The following is an 18,116-nucleotide window of genomic DNA, read 5'->3' on the forward strand; positions in this document are numbered from 1 at the left end:
TCATTTTATCATAATAAAGTAAAATCGTTTCTTATATATGAAACACGATTTAATTATTTTTTTTAAAACGTGACGATTGGTAAGAATAAACTTCATATCATATTCTTTGGTTAGAATCATCAGTGTATTATAAAATCTCATCTAATATGTTAGCTGAAACTTTTTAAATTTATGACTAGAGCACATTTATTTTATATTTCTTTAAATAATGATTTTTAAATCTAATTTAAGTTTAAAAAACCATTTATAAGATAAGGTTTAGAGTGATTTATATATGGTAAATTTATCTTATTTTAGTAGATATAAGATTTTGAATACATGTTGAGACATTTACATCTTAAGTATATGATTAGATTAATACTGATATGATAAAATGATAAGTCCGATAAATATTAAATTTTGTTATGATAAATTTAAGAGAATTCTAATATTATTTTAAGAAATGAATTTTAAATCTAAAGAAAATAATTTTTTAACTACTAAATATTGATAACTTTCTTTTACAACATGAGGTGTCATATTTTAAGTAGCTTTTTATTTTTTTTTTATTTTCTTATTTTTTATATTCCAAAATTACTTAAAAGATGTTATATCAAATTATAAAATAAAGTTATCAAAATATCATTATCATAGTCCTAAATCAATTCAATATGATCTTATAATATAATATGTGAAGAAGAGACCGAAGGAATGTAGGTTTTGTCAGGGAAGAAAGCAGAAGCGGACCTTCTTTATGACCAAGGGAAGCCAGGACTCCCCAAGTTTTTAATTTTATTGTTTATATATATTTATATGTATTTTAAATTTAAATTTATATACTATTATATTATTTATATATTTTTATATTTAAAAAGTAAAATAAAAATTAATTTGATGGACATTGGTTAATTAAGGGATTAAAGTTTTATATCTACTCATAAGATTTTTTTCACAGCAAGTCATTAAAAAAGTGTGAAAGAAAAAAGAAAGACAGATCGAGAAATATAGATGCAAATTGTGGTATGTAAAACCCTCTTATTTCAGCCCCAATCTTTAAAGGTTGCCCCAAGGTATAATGGGCCTAAGGATTGGCCCATAGGGAACTAAATGACCCAAGACCTGCCCTAACCCACTCATTCGTATCATTTCAGAAAAATACTTTCCCTTACTTCCTCTTTGAGCAGTTGTGAAGCTCTGCTAGGGTTCAGCCACTATTTCTCATCAAGTGAACTCAGACCAGTTCTCTACTCTTCGTAAGTTAGCTTCCAACTCATGCTCTTGCTCCATTCTGTTCATTTTAAGCTCGTTCCACTGTTTTCCAGCACTCGAAGCTATTGCTTGAGCTACTGTTCGTCACGATTCGGGTGTCGAAGTCCTCTGCTAACCCCTTTCCAAGTAAGGGAAGCTAGGGTTTCACGTTATTTCTATTTTATGCGATTAATGTTTTGTAAAATATGAGAAAAGTTTGGGGAAAACATTAGTTTTTGGTATATTTCTGAGTTAGGGGTTCAAATATTCATGAAAATGTGATATTTAACGTTATTTCTCGTATTCTGGATGCGTCGCGCAATCGTTGAGCGAGTTAACTTGGTCGTTGGGCGACTGTGTATTTTTTTGATATGCGCAGTTTTAGTAAAATTGACTTTCCCGACTCAATTACCGTTGGATTGAGCTCAAATTTGACATTTGGTTCATAACATGTTATTTTATGGTTTGATCGGTTGGATCGTTTATTAGATGTTTGTAGCTTGAGAAATGTGTCACGCATTACTGCAATGATGTTTGGTTTTGTGATAATAAATTTTCTTAGAAATTTTGGTGTAAGAATTATGGTTGTGGGTTGTGCTTGATTGTATGAAATTGCAGGTACTTAAATGTTGGCACTCATTTATTTTGGATGAATACTATTTTGTGATATATGTATGTCTTGGTATGCATTTATAAAGTATGAGATGAATGAATTTGCATGAGTGATGTGATTCATGGATTGTGAATGATGAACTTGGATAAATCTTGGCATGCGATTTCAATGAAATGGTTGGTATCAAAATGGCATGGTATTGGTATGAAGTACAATTCTATATTCATGGATTGGGAAGGATGAGTTGGAATGGATTCAACATGTAATATGAATGTGGATTTGGTTATAAAGGTTGGCATGAAAGTTATGTGCATGATAAATAATACTTGATTGATTGAGTATGATTGGTCTGTGTCAGTGCGTAATTCCATGAGCCTCTAGGTGAGACCTCGTGGTAGTGCTTCAGTGGTCGAGACGTTATTCCATTGTTAGTGGGAGTTTATGGTGGTGTCCCATCTATATAATTTGGTAAGGATTCAAGGTAAGGTTGCATCCTGACACTCTAAGGAGTCAGTTAGTCTCACTTAAAGCAGACTTACTCTTGTGGTGAGAGTAGCAGGAGACATGAAACTCATTAAGGGCTAACCTTGTGTGTGAGGGATTGAGACATTGTACCACTTGTAACACTTAGCTTGGGGGTGAGCAGAGATATCCACCACAATTGCAAGCATTCGCTGAATCCGACTAGATTATATGTAATCCGGATGAGTCGAGTCTGAGTCTAGTGTATTGTTTGAGAAGTCATAACATGATTGGTTGATAAATATTGTTTGGATTGTGTGATAACATGTGACTGCATGATAAACTGTTTCTACTCTAGTTTACCTTGTTGCTTGTTTGGTTGTCTTGTATGTGGTTCTTCTCCTTTTGCGATGATGATCAATTTATTGATGTGAGAGGCACTCGAGGTCAACAGGGAAGGGATGATTCCGCTGCGTAGTCCGCCTGGACTGGATTTTATTGCTTTGGGCTTCGTTATAGGGTTATGACCGATGTATTTGCTTGGCCTTTAATTTTAAATTGGAGTATTCTTGAACTTTGTATCTTATTTGGCTTTTGCCATAATGTGTGTCTGGAGTATTGTAAGGAGTTATACTTATGTTCCAAGACCGTGTTGCTATGTTATATATGTACGTTTCTTTTAATTAGGATTATCGATTAAATGGAAATGGTACGAGAATTATTTAAATAAAAAGAATAATTTTTTTTTAATCAAAAAATTTTATATAAAAAATCTAAATTGACACCTTGAATAATTTACTCCTGAATAATTGACACCCTTGAATAATTTACTCTTGAATAATTTATTCAGTTTCGCCACGTGGAAGAAAGGTAGAAGAGTGCAGCACGACAACATTTCCCAGCTTCAATGTAGTTTTGTTTTGGAGTGTAGTTTTGGTTGAAGTGAGATGAGGCTTGCAGAAGCTTTTGAGAAGGTGACTACCCTACCATTTCTATCACACTTCTCATATATGACCTCAAACTTCATCATCATCATCGTCATCTTCGATTCTCTCTTTTAAATATTCCACTTCTTCTTCTTCTTTCTTCTTTCTACCTGCAAATAATATATTTTATTCTTATTCTACACCACCATCCATTTTTATGGAATTTACTTTTTTATCATCACTCGTGTTACAAAGTTAAAACAACATGTAGGGAGATGTTTTTATGTCATATGCCACTTTTTTTCTTTAAGTCGGGTTTTGGATCAACCCACAATTCAAAAGTTTCTAAAGTTAAGGACAAAAATTAAATATTATCAAAATTATAGAGAAAAAGCTTCATTAGACACGATTTTTTATATTACATTATTAAAAATTTTACATGAAATTTTTCTTACAGATTTATTGTGAAAAATGTTTATACAAAATATTTTTAAAAAAAAAATTTGTAACAATTTTTTGTATAATTTTTTTATAATAAAATTTATAAATATTTTACAAAAAAAATTAAAATAAAACTAACAGAAAATATGAAGTTTTTTAGTAGTATTACTAATGAAATTTGTAAACAATTTGTTTATAAGTTTAGCTCGATTCAAACATTTTCTTTCAAGACATAATTAAGTTTCAACTCTTTTATTGTAAACATTTTTCATTTAAGTAGTTTTTATTTAAAAAGTTTGTTAATTAGAGGACATCATTATTATTTTGTTTAGTTTTATTTATCTTTACATTTTTTAACATGTAGTTAATATAAAATGATAAGCTGCTTTTACTTTTTAAATTGAAAGTATATTGAATAATGATATTTTATTCATCAATGTCGATAATAATATCAAAGTTATCATCACAACTAATCTCTTGGTTGTTGTAAGTAATTACATTGAAAACCATGATGACATTTTTAATAAAATAAAGTCACATGTCATCTTATATTATATTTCATTATATTCTTATTATTATATTCGTTAAGAAGTGAATTCTAATCTTAATTTAATCATACAATTTATAATGTGAGATTTATATTTAGATATCTGGTTGATGTAAGAGACTTATAATATATTTTCTTATGTCAAAGTATATATCGTGTGTGACTCTAAATATCAATAGATGATTTGAACACAAACGGTATTTCATTATGACATAAGTAAACCTAAAATTATTTATTTTTACAGCTAATTATTTTAAAACTATATTTACATGGTGACTTCTAATTGATAGAATAATTTCTTTTTATATGGAATCAATGTGTGAAATAAAACTCTAAAAACAGAAATATAGGTGCTGTATTTGAATTAAGAAATCCTTGTAAAACTAATACTGATAATAAGATATTACTTAGTTAAAATTGGATTAATAAAGTGGTACGAAAACATCAGAACCACTTGTTGTAGTGTCAAAAAAACACATTATCACAATGAGATGAATCAGCAAAAGGTTGGTCACACATGTCCTCTTTGAAAAAGTACTGTTTGCAAACATAATTAATCTCTTCGTTTTCACTGCAATATCAAATGATGTTTCTACTCTCCTTTTTACACCATAAAAGTATGCAACCACTGAAAAAGCTTAACTGACATGTCTACTGCGTACTCAACTTTACAACTTTCAAATATATTTTTCATTCATTTCAGTTCAACACCAAAAACTTTCACTTACCAGAAGAAACCCTCCAAAACAACACCAAAGAGTGCATGTTCTTTCTTTGGATTTTATTTTCTGCACCCCCACAATTTCCTCCTGCACCCCCCACAATTTCTTCGTGCAACCCCAATTTGAAAATAGTGTTTTATTTTCTGGACCAAGCTTTACAAAAATAAGATTTTCAGAAAGAGATTTATGGAATATAATTTTCAGAATATTTGAAATGCATTTTGAATCAAGATTTTTATGATGCGATTTCGATAAACAATTAGTAATTGCAGGGGTGCAGGAAGTAGTAACCTCTTTCTTATATACTTCCCTTTTCAATTCAAACTGAATGTCTTACTATTGGACCCATTAGGCCCATTTCCTTTTACTGATTAAACTCCTAATAGTCTCTCCACTCAATACACACTACTATTATAATGCATAGTAGCAAAAACATAGGTCGGCGTGTGTTCGTATTTTTTAATTTTTATTTATTTTTATATAGATTTGAGTTAAAGATTAATAAAAAATATAATTAATTTTTAAAATAATTATTAGATTTTTTCAAATAACGGTTAAGAATATTTTTTTAGAATAACGGTTACAGATAAATTATTTATAAAATAATTAATTTTTAAAATAATAATTAAAGATAAAAGTGAAAATATGAAATGTGAACACAAAAAAAATATATCTCTTTATATATTATTACAAATATGATCACTAATCACCCTTATAATTCTTTCTAAAATTACCTTGACTTGTCCTTCATATAATTACCATCCATTGTTAATATGAGAGGAGTTAATATTCGATTGAACACTTACCTTATATAACAATTTAATTTAATTGTGATTTGATTACTTCACCTCCATTATGGAATAATAGATTTTGCATGCAATAATATTATTTAATATTTTTTCTTGCTAGAAATTAGTTTTAATACTTGTGGTTGGATATAACATTTTTATCACTAAATGGTATTATCATGATAAATTTAGAAGACTTTATTGGTACACTAGAAAACGCTATTTAGTAGAGTTTAATTAGGGTTGCAAAAGTGAGTCGCGATTTATTTTCTTAGAACTTCTTTAATGTATTAATTAAAATAGACTATGTAAGAAGACCATTTTCTTTTTAATTTATTTGAGTATAATAATAGTGTAAAATAAATGCAAGAAGTACTAGTAACAATTAAGATGGCGTAAAAATAAATGCAATTTTCTTACATGTTATTACTTGCACGAAAAGATGGGTAGACTAATTGGGTGGGACAAATTTTTAGGGTTCTTTATCAACAACTTTCTCGTCCCTATCACACACGCAAAGTGGTCAAGCAAATAACACAACCATGATGTATGTGTCTCACATAAATGGTACCATCATTTACTATTTCTAATTATTTTTTTCCTTTTCTAATTTCTGTTTTTATAGTGTTTTAATGTTGCTTTATTCATTTGTACTTGCTTTTCTTTAATTGGTATTTTAATTGATAAAAGAAGAGGAATATTTTATTCCCAAAGTAGTACGTATTCTCTCTACTATAATCACTGATTTATTTATTTATTAATATTTTGTTTACAGATCTTCTTCTGTTTTCTTACATAAGATTTATTGCTTTATAATAAATTGAAAAAATGACTTTTTTTTTGTTGTTCAGTTTTTGGAGATACAAAAAATTTAAAAGTGGGAATACATTTAGTTTTTATTGGAAATCTGATACTAACAATAAATAAGATGAATTTATAAGATGTAATTTAAAACAAATCTCATTATAGGTTAAAATTTTAGTGAAATTTAAAGTTTATTTATTACAATAATATCAAAATTATATGAAGTTTATTTTATTAATATTTGTTCTTTGTTAGATAATATCATATCATATACTATCAAATCATTATTGACATATATATTAATATTTAGTTTTATGATATATATATATATATATATATATATATATATATATATATATATATATATATATATATATTAATGTTAGAAAGATGTGTTGAAAATATAATATCGATCATATATGAGACAAATCTATAACGAGTGAAAAACTTCATGAATAAACTTTTATAAAATTTAATTGAACTTAAAATTCACTTAGAGTATTTAAAATCAATTTAAAGGTGGAATGAAAATTTATTTTAAAATCACCATTTTTTACTTTTTATATAAAATCGTCAAAATTAATAAATACATTGGGTTAAATATGTTTTTGGTCCTTCAAGTTTGAGCGAAATTTGGGTTTAGTCCCTCATCAAAACTTTTAACCAATTTAGTCCTTCATCTTCCAAAATGCGTGAATTTAGTCCTTTTAACCAAATTTTGTTAAGTTTATCTGACATTTCAAGCGCATTTCATGATAGTATTTAAATTATTTATACTGTTTGACACATTTTTGCTTCAATGTTAACTTAAATACTATCATGAAATGCGCTTGAAATGTCAGATAAACTTAACAAAATTTGGTTAAAAGGACTAAATTCACGCAGTTTGAAAGATGAATGACTAAATTGGTCAAAAATTTTGATGAGGGACCAAAAACATATTTAACCCTAAATACATTTGAAGAATTCTCCGTTTTAAAACTACATCACTACCCTATCCTTAAAAAATATCTTAAGATTTAAGATATAAAATAAAATATATTAAAATTGTCATTCATCTCCTAAACAAAATATATATAAAAAGGTAATTTGGTAAAATTACATTGAAATGAATAATATTAGTGAATAAAACTGAAAAGGATTAATACACCATTAATAACATGAAGAGATGGTAACCTCAACTAATTAATTGGTACGTTAGTGAAGCAATGAAACTGTTACCTCTCTCTTCACACATGTTGTCTTAAATTTATAATTTCTAAGAATTTCATGTTTTAGAGCCATAAAAAACACAGATATGAACTTCTTATTAGAAGAAAATCACAGAATGAAGAGAGGAATTCTTGAAGTACTTGTTGTCAATGCAAAAGGAATTATACACACAAATTTTGTTGGTATATTAATTTCGTTTATTGCATCCCAATTTCAATTTATCCAAAACTAATTTTTTTATCAGAAAATTGTTCATTTCTCTTTGAACAAAATACTGCAGGAACACCTTCTTACTATGTGATTATTGAGTGTGGCACTCAGACTCGAATAACAAAAGTTTCATCAGGTTAAATTATCGTATCAATACACAAATTTCTTACGTTATCCAAAATATATTTAAGTAATAAAATTTAGGTTTAACTCGTTTTTATGAAAGTGCAACATCGTTGTTTTTATGTTACTTGTTTTGACATAATTGTATGTGATGCAGGAAAACATGAGAAACCTCGGTGGAATGAGAAATTCATATTTGATTTGTCGGAGTCTGATTGCAAGAATTCAACGTATCTTAAATGTAGAATCATGGACACAGAACTCTTCAGAAATGGTGGATTTGTTGGTGAAGCCAAGTAATCTCTTATTTATTTTTACACACCAATTGTTGAAAAAAATACATAACTTTTATAAAATGTAAACATAAACTATTTTATAATTTAATTTAAAGACAAAATACCATCTTCATTTTTTATAATAATTTGAGAATAAAAAATATATTTAATCTGTAAAAGTATTTTTGCTGGACAATAATACTTTAACTCACTTTTTTTGACTCACTTTTAACCCACCACTTCAATCATCATTAGATCATCACATTACATCACTAAAAAGAATAAAAAAGATGATCTAATGATGATTGAAGTAATAGGTTAAAAATGGATCAAAAAATGTGGATTAAAATATCATTTTCCATTTTTGCTTAAGAAACAATCTTGTGAAGATAGGATTATTCTTGGAAAGGTTTAGTTTATTTATATATTTTTTGCACAATTAACATATTTTTGTGATAAAGCAGAATTTTCATAGGTGGAATAATATTGGAAGGAAGTGATCAGGGATACATAGAAATACAACCAGCTCCATATAATGTGGTTCTTCAAGATCACACTTACAAAGGACAAATAAAAATTGGATTTAAATTCATTGCTGATAATGTAGGGTTCATCTTTTCTAGCACCTGCAAATTAATTAATTAATTAATTAATCAATTATTAACTAATAAATGCTAATTAGTTAGTGTGAATTTGTTAACAGAATGAAGAGTACTTGATGGAGAAACCAGATGAATTCAAGGGTTATGAGAAGAAGGAATCACCCAATTCAATTTTTGGATGGATTTGGAGAATATCACTGTGGAAAATCTTGTTTTTCTATCAGCACAAAACTTCCAAAAGTCATCAGGATTATCATTGAGATGGATAATTAATTATAAAAATTAAAAGTCAAAATCATCTTTACTGTTATTTTTTGTTTTTATTTAAATTATTTCCCCTTTTCTTCCACCACTCTTATAATTTACATACATTATCTACACTTTTACTTTTCCATAAAGTTGTTATTTTTAAATAATTCCTATTAACTTTTTCTTATATTATTATACGCTACTTTAGAGCAATTATTCATATAATAAATTATTTTTTTATCGTCTCACACTATTAAGTAGTGATATGGATCTTTTTTTTTTTTAATTTTAAAACTTTAAAGAACTAAAAGTAGCAAATTTTGTTGGGTTAACTGATAAACTTTAATTCATATACAAATTATATATATATATATATATATATATATATATATATATATATATATAATCTTAAAGTCTTATTGGTCGGTCTAAAGGAATAACTTTTGAACTTATAATTAAATATAGGGTTAAATATATTTTTGGTCCCTTAAATTTTAGTAAGTTTTAGAATTAGTCATTCTTCAAAATCTTATACCAATTTAGTTATTCATTTTTAGAAATATATGAGTTTAGTCCTTCTTACTAAATTTTGTTAGGTTTATTTGACATTTTAAATGCATTTTATGATAATATTTGAGTTAACACTGAAGCAAAAATGTGTCAAACCGTGTAAACAACACAAATACTATCATGAAATGCGCTTGAAACGTCAGATAAACTTAACAAAATTTGGTTAAAAGGACTAAATTCATGCATTTTTAAAGATGAAAACTAAATTGATCCAAAATTTTGAAGATGAACTAATTTCAAATTTTACTGAAATTTGAGAGACCAAAAACATATTTAACCCTTAAATATATATGACAAATAAACTAAATTTATGATAATATTGATGAAGAATACTTACATTTCGGTTTTGATGTTAATCCAAAATATTTATATTTGTCTTAGTACGGGAGAATACTCAAATTAACTAAATATGAAATAGATAACTTTTACATTGTATGACTTTTTAAATATGTATATGGGTGAGTAGATGAGTACCCAAATATTTATTTCATTATTAAAATATTATTAATTTATTTATACTTTATTATGAAAAAATAGTTTTAACATTAAATTTTTAATAGTACCAAAAAAAATCATTTAATAAACATTTAAGTAACTAAATAAGCAGATATGAATATATGTCATACTCAATTCCAATAAAAATGTAAATGAAGTACACATTTAATAAGGTACAAAAGAAAATAACATGTATAAGTTTTTAGAAAGATAGCTATTCTAATTATAATTTGGATAATGATACTTTAACCTAATTTTTTTATCCATTTTTAACCTATTACTTCAATTACCATTAGATCATCACATCAAATCATTAAAAAACAAAATCAAAATAGATGATCTAATGGTGATTGAAATAGTGAGTTAAAAATAGGTAAAAAAATGTGGGTTAAAATATCATTATCCTTATAATTTTTTAGATTTTTTAGGAAGGAAAGAGGAACCATACATTCCCTTTGATCTTGATGAAGCAAGCATGACCAAATGAAGAGCATTGCCAGATTATACCATCAGATACACTCTGCACGTCTTTCCCCCAAACTAACAAATTAAGACTTATCAATAAAACTAACTAATTTATTGTTCACATGTTCCCTTTCTAACTAACCTCATTCAACTAGTCCAGCTACTCTTTAATCACTTCTATTCAATTTTCCACCAACAAAGGAAAAAGTTTTAGAAAAATAATCTCTTTCATTACATATTTTTTAATACAATTTTTTTTGGACAAAATTACAAATCCTCAGATAATACAATACAACAATTAGATTACCAAAATGGATGTGATCTCGTGATGGAGATAATACTTTGTATTTTAAGAAAGATGAGGAATGTGATGAAGGTATTGTCCTCATGTCCTTAGTAGTTGACCACAACATGTATAAAATATAACTACTTGTGAAAACCAAAGATATTAAAATTGTTAATATCAAAGGGAATCATTGATTCATGTGTAACTTCAGCATCTTTTCTCTTTTTTCATATGGTTCACAACTTCACATGCAACCTTATCAATATTGACCATAAATGATCAGAGCTGTTTCCGTGAACCATAAATTCTTGTTCAAACATCATATTATTATATCAAAGAAAACCATCTTCTGGTAGATTTCATATATGACGAACAAAATCATCATCCTAAATATTTAGTAACATCATGTTATTTTACATCAAACGAGGTAAATATTGTCATCACAAAATTACTTGTGTGTTGGAGTAATTTATATGAATTTCGCATTATCTGTCATCGGTCAAAAGTTATATAGAAAATTACATTATTCGTATAGTTTATCATTTAAGTGTGTCAGTTTTGTACTCACAATCATGCATAGAGATAGTACAACACAACCACTCCAATCTAAAGACTTCAATTTTCTAACTCCTTTTTCTATCTATGACACACACACCTTGCATGTATAATTGTATTCTTCTCCAACCAACACCAAGTTTTAGCCATTTCTGCAACTGAGTTTTCATAACTCCCTTCTGCGATTTTCTGCAAAGAAAACTTTGTTCTCTTTTTCTCTTCCTTTCTTTGCATTCTTTTCTTCTTCTTTGGCTGAATAGTCTTAAGAAGCTACAGGCATATGAACGCTAAGGAGGGAACTGTTTCAAATGATGTTAATTTAGCAAGCCACTGTTCAAATTCAAACCAAGCCATATTAAAAAGGTAACATAGAAAACAATGCTGGGACCGTTGCTTTTTCGTTTTTTTTATTTTTTTTCACAACCGTTTGTTTTGGTGTTTGAAAACTTCATTTTTTTTTTTCACAATGAGGATAAAGGGTGCTTTGTTAGCAACCCTTTTCAGTGAATTATTTCGGGTCTCCATAGCAGCAACACCCTTTGGAAGCTTTTGCTTTTTTGTTGAGGGAGGACAAGAACATTCAAGTTTTCAGCCTTTTTCTTTTGATCTGTCTTTGTTGTTTTCCTTCTTTTTCCCGTTTCCCTAGTTTCAATTTCAGCAATGTAACAACATCCTAATTTGAAATCATTGTACGTGACAATGCTCAAAGGTGATCATGGAGTACTTGTGTACCACTAAGTACTCACATTTATAGCCCAAAAACCCAATTTGTGACTCAACTTCCATGATTATATGTGCAGGTTTTTAGGAGATTGACCGTTGGTTGTTAGTTCAGATGGACAATTCATCCAACTTTGATGAAAACTCTGATGTGGGGTACCAACCTTCACATTCTTCTGTGGACCAAAATGACCACTCAATCACTGAAACTGTTGGATACTCCACATTCAGTGGCGAATCCTTTGCGTATTGCAGGACTAACTCTGAGGTTTCTAACTTCTCTGAGCCTATTGATGACAATAGCTTTGCAAGTGAACACTCACCTTCTCTATGGACACCTGTGAAACATGGAGCAAGCCAAGCTGTTCTTTCAAGGTTAGGAATGAAGCAGCAGCACCGGCACTCAATGGATGATAAATCTGAGGACCTTGATCTCTTGGAGTCAGGTTGATTTGCACCCTCAGCTTCTGGGGTTTTCTGTGTTATCCCTCTGTTATGTCTTCAAATACATTGATGAATACTGATTTTAATGTTTTTAAATATTTTAAAACTATTCTTAAAATACCAACATAGTCTATCATGAAGCACAGTAGAAGACAGAAGATCTGGACTCTGAGTTTTTCTTGTTTTTCTTCTGTGACAATGTGGAATTATCTTGAAACTCACTCAATTTTTTGGGTGTTTATAGAGCTTGATATGATGAGGGAAAGATTTTCAAAGCTTCTATTGGGGGAAGACATGTCTGGTGGTGGGAAAGGTGTTAGCACTGCAGTTACAATATCAAATTCAATCACCAACCTCTATGGTAATATCTTTTTCAATAGTATTTAGTCCAATGATGTCACTGTGGTGTAATTTACTTGAATTGGGAATTTGCAGCAACTGTTTTTGGGCAAAATTTAAAGTTGGAGCCTCTTAAGCCTGAGAAGAAGGCCATGTGGAAAAGAGAAATGAATTGTCTCTTATCTGTGTGTGATTACATAGTAGAATTTGCCCCAACTGCACAATATTTAGAAGATGGTACAATTGTGGAGGTGAACTATTGCGTAACTTAACCCCTTTTGATCTTCCTCTCATAATGTCTCATATGTTATCTGATGTTGTATTAATTGCATATCAGATGATGACAAGTAGACCAAGGTCAGATATTTATATCAACCTCCCAGCTCTTCAAAAGCTTGACACAATGCTTATAGTAAGGCAAACTTCAATTGCTTCTTGTTTGTGACAACTCTGTTTTCATCCAAAGATTTTGTGCCTTACATATGTTGTTTCATGTTTTTTTTTATCAGGAAATATTGGACAGTTTCCATGATACTGAATTTTGGTATGCAGACCAAGGGAGCTTATCAGGTAACTCAACACGGTCACGTGCAGGCTCATTTCGAAGGATTGTTCAGAGAAAAGATGAGAAATGGTGGCTTCCAGTTCCTTGTGTTCACCCTGGAGGCCTCTCTGATAAGTCTACAAAACACTTGAACGAGAAAAGAGACTGTGCTAATCAGATTCATAAAGCAGCTATGGCCATAAATAGCAGTGTTCTTGCAGAGATGGACATCCCAGAAACATATATGGCAAATCTTCCCAAGGTAAGTCCTCATATCCAGTTATTGTTGCCAGAGATGTAATGTTGAAAGTGTTGGAGATCTCACACCGACTAAAGATAAGACAAGTTTATAGTATATAAGTGGATGCAAAGCTCATCTTACAAGCCGGTTTTATAAGGCTGAGTTAGGTTTAAAGTTAATTTCTTAACCGAAAGAACCAATCTACCTGTCAAATTCAAAAAGAATTAAGAAAGATAAGGAAGAGGAAAAGTGTTTGACATGAAAGTGAAACCAAGAGTGTTTTCAGTTTTCTAAAATTTTGTATATTGTTCCTTTGTCTAACATTAGAGTGGAAGAACAAGTCTGGGGGACACAATTTACCGCTATATGTATTCTGCAGACAAGTTCTCACCAGATTATCTTCTTGATTGTCTCAAAATAAGTTCTGAACATGAAGCACTTGAGCTGGCAGACAAGGTTGAGTCTTCAATGTTCACTTGGAGGAGAAAAGCTTGTCTGAGCCATTCAAAAACATCATGGAACAAAGTTAAGGATCTCATGGCTGACACTGACCGAAGTGACAAAAACTACACCTTAGCTGAGAGAGCTGAAACCTTGTTGTTCTGCTTGAAGCAAAGATATCCTGAGCTCTCTCAAACATCCTTGGACACATGCAAGATTCAATATAACAGGGTAAGCTTAGCATTGTGCAGATTCATATCTCATGCAACAATAATGTTGAAAGTTATCAGAAAGTGTTGAAAACTCCACATTGACATAATTGGGTGTAAATCTCATCTTATAAATCGATTTTGTAGGGTTTTAGATTGTGAACTCATGCACTGAGAATGAATATTATCTTTTGCAGGATGTAGGAAAAGCAATATTAGAGAGCTACTCAAGAGTGTTAGAAGGATTAGCATTCAACATTGTAGCATGGATTGAAGATGTTCTTCATGCAGATAAATCAACGAGGAACCAAAATGTATAGAAACCATAACTGGGTTGCACACTGAAGCCCCTTAACAATGGTGTTCTTTCCATTCAGCAATTTTTTGTATGCTATATGGCCTTAGGAGAAGTGATGATAGAAGTTAGTTGTTACTAGTTAACTGTGCTGCAGCAAGAGTTTTCACATTCAGCTGAAGGATCAAGCATGATTTATATAATCTTCTGTTCCATAAATAAAAGAAAAACATTTTCATATCAGTGTAATTGCCTGGTTTTAAATCTGGCAAATGCTTTGTCAGAAGTGTGGAGAAACTAAAGGCATGTTGTACGCAATAATATTAAATAATTGTGTTTTAGATAGAAGTGAAAATTAAATTATGTCAATAATCTATTGTATGTAGTGTTGAATGGATGTGATTGAAAGTAAGTTTTTGTTTAAGATAAATAATTATAACTTGTCAATTTTCAGATTCATAAAATCAGCAGAAATTTTTGAAACTAGTCTTCTCCAAACACCTCACTGTATAACACTAAATAACATGGCCAAATTTATGAGCTTCCACTACTTCCATGGAAGTGCTCCTCCACTATTAAAGAAAGTCAACATTCTTGTTACAGTTGTGTTTGAGAACATTCGTTTTGGCCTGCATGAAAATAAAAGGTGAAGACAGAAATCATAGGACAATAAATTATTCAAAAGAACATGTTATGTATTTTATAAACCTTATACTCTTCTCTCTGCTTTACCAATGAACTGTCTTTCCTGCACTATGATGAGTTGACACTTATTTATACATAGAGAGATAGATAATAACTATTTTCTTATATAAAATCAAGACATCATAATATCTTAACTTACCATCTATTTATATTATAAACTTCACCCAGACATTTGTTTCGCTCAAACTTTTTTGCATTTTTTTAAAATATGAAAGTGATAGTTTTTCTTTTTATATTTATTAGAAGATTGTAAGGAGGCATTTATGTTTCATTATGACGAATCACTAAATTGGTATAAAGTTTCAAAGAGGGACTAATTTCAAAATTTACTGAAACTGTAGCGACCAAAAACATATTTAATCCAAATGAATTTAAGTATAATTTGTTTTCATAAAAATTATTTGTAAGATAAAAATTTCCCCTCACTCTTATAATGTAAACTGACCTTATTTTTCGTCGATGTAAGATCTCTAACAGATAAGACATAAGATGGTGAGAAAGTAAAGAAAATTCTTATATCAACACTTATTATAATAGATGCAAGCAATCACCTTAACATGAGATTTTGTGGTTGATTTTCATCGATAGTAATTCTAATGGATCAAATTAACTCTTTAGTGTATTATACTTAATATGAGTCTTTTTGAAAGATGTTAAATGTGACAAATTGTTTTGAATCATTGATGTGTAGTTAAATATTCATGTATATTGAATAAAAGTGGTTCAAAATATATTTTCTCATATTTGTTTTTTAAATGAGAATGCATATGACGTATGTTGAGATGTATATTTATTAAATTTAACTTCAAATATGTATGTGTGTGGTTAAGTGATTTCATATTATGGAAAATATGAAATAAAAATAAATGTATTAAAATTTATATTTATTATATTATCTCACGGTCTAGAATAAAATGTAGTTCGACAAATGATAACAGAAAAATAAGATAAATTAGGAGAAAATGTAATTCGACAAATGTAGTGTTATATATATATATATATATATATATATATATATATATATATATATATATATATATATATATATATATATATATATTATTCATCAATTCACTTATAAAGTTAAAAATATCTAAACAAGGAAATAAATTGATAAAATATATTTAATGTCCTTCAATATATATCGGTAACATTTTATATCCTCATCGAGAAGTAGATGATACTCTATCATAACATCTTGTAACAATTGTTTTTTTGAAGATAATTATATATAAACACTTATCATTATGAAACACATATAATAGAAATTACCTATCTATATCATTGTTCAATATTTAAGCTTTGAAAAATTGTCTTTTGTAGTGTTTTGACTTTGAGACCTAAACTCATATTTTATACTTGTTTATTTTAAATATTTTGGATTATAGAGTTTTTTTATTATTTGTTAAAAGTTTATAAAGTTTAAAAAATACTATTGTCATAAGAATAGTTAAAGTAATTGCTTGGATAAGGAAAATAATATTTAGAGTTTTTGGAAAAAATAAATATAATAAATATTTGTTGTAAAAGTAGTTAGCACCAAAACATCAAAGTTTTAGAGAACTCAATGATTAAGATGAAGTAGAACAAAAACATGTAATCTTTTTCTTGGAAAAAAATGTTTTTTTATCTTTTCAAATATTTTCAAGAAAAGTAAAAAGGTTTAAGTGTGAGTTTTTTTTTTTTTGAAAAAAATCATTTGTTTGGTAGCACTTTGTCTGCTGATACTTTTACAAGTTTGAAGAAAAAAAATTATTAAAAAAAATTATATCTATTTTTTTTTTTTAAAGTTAGGATCAAAATAATGAAAATTTTACATAAAAATAGATTTTAATTTCACGTTCAAACTTAATTTAAAAATATATTTAATCCTAAAATTTATAATAGCAAAATCATGTAGTTCCACCTTAAAATTTTAACTTGTTTTGAAACCGATTCTACTCCTCGATGCAATGGTTAACGGGAGCCATTTTAAACCATATTATTATTTTATGAAACTAAATTACTATTTTATGAAACTAAATAAGAATTACATAAAGGAAAAAGTAGTTGATTTAACTCCAAGCTGTACCTAAATAAAATAATCCATTCTTCTTCGATTTAGTTGTGAGATAGTTACTTATAAAAACATTCGAATGTTTAAGTAAATAGTTTTCTAAATATAATAAATAAAAATAATAATAAATGACTGAATAATTTAATCTCGTAAATAATGTACTCTTTTATACATGTTTTATGATTTTTACTTAAATAGACATTTGTCAAATAAAATAAATTAAATTAATTCTAAAACTATTTTGGTTGTCTTAACCTAAATATTAACCATAATTATCTTAATCACGCTCTTACATAAGTCTGAAATGATATTTATTATCTAAATGGTTAAATATGTTTTTGTCCCTCAAGTTTTAATGAATTTTGGAATTAGTCTATCTTTGAAACTTTATATCAATTTAGTCATTCATTTTTAGAAATACGTGAATTTAGTTATTCTTACCAATTTTTGTTAAGTTTATTTGACATTTTAAATGTATTTTAGGATAATATTTGAATTAATATTGAAGCAAAAATATGTACGGTGTAAATAATTCAAATATTATCATGAA

General features: G+C 28.3%; 2 protein-coding genes across 2 annotated transcripts; both read left to right on the plus strand.

The window, feature by feature from the left end:
• The first annotated feature begins 7,857 nt into the window (after positions 1-7,857).
• Positions 7,858-9,212, plus strand: LOC114165578 (elicitor-responsive protein 3-like). The gene is made up of 5 exons (XM_028050165.1): positions 7,858-7,924; positions 8,023-8,088; positions 8,233-8,371; positions 8,815-8,953; positions 9,054-9,212. The coding sequence occupies exons 1-5, from the start codon at positions 7,858-7,860 to the stop codon at positions 9,210-9,212; spliced, it is 570 nt and encodes a 189-aa protein (XP_027905966.1).
• Positions 9,213-12,012: 2,800 nt separating this feature from the next.
• Positions 12,013-15,153, plus strand: LOC114166245 (rop guanine nucleotide exchange factor 3-like). Its single transcript, XM_085667993.1, has 8 exons — positions 12,013-12,281; positions 12,373-12,738; positions 12,981-13,097; positions 13,172-13,326; positions 13,413-13,487; positions 13,585-13,881; positions 14,188-14,532; positions 14,708-15,153. Exons 2-8 carry the CDS (start codon positions 12,408-12,410, stop codon positions 14,828-14,830), a joined length of 1,443 nt encoding a protein of 480 aa, XP_085524119.1. The 5' UTR covers positions 12,013-12,281; positions 12,373-12,407; the 3' UTR covers positions 14,831-15,153.
• Positions 15,154-18,116: the final 2,963 nt, after the last annotated feature.

This window comes from Vigna unguiculata, chromosome 10, assembly GCF_037176805.1.
Source record: "Vigna unguiculata cultivar grain cowpea cultivar isolate G323 ecotype 2 chromosome 10, ASM3717680v1, whole genome shotgun sequence".
Classification (NCBI taxonomy): Eukaryota; Viridiplantae; Streptophyta; class Magnoliopsida; order Fabales; family Fabaceae; genus Vigna; species Vigna unguiculata.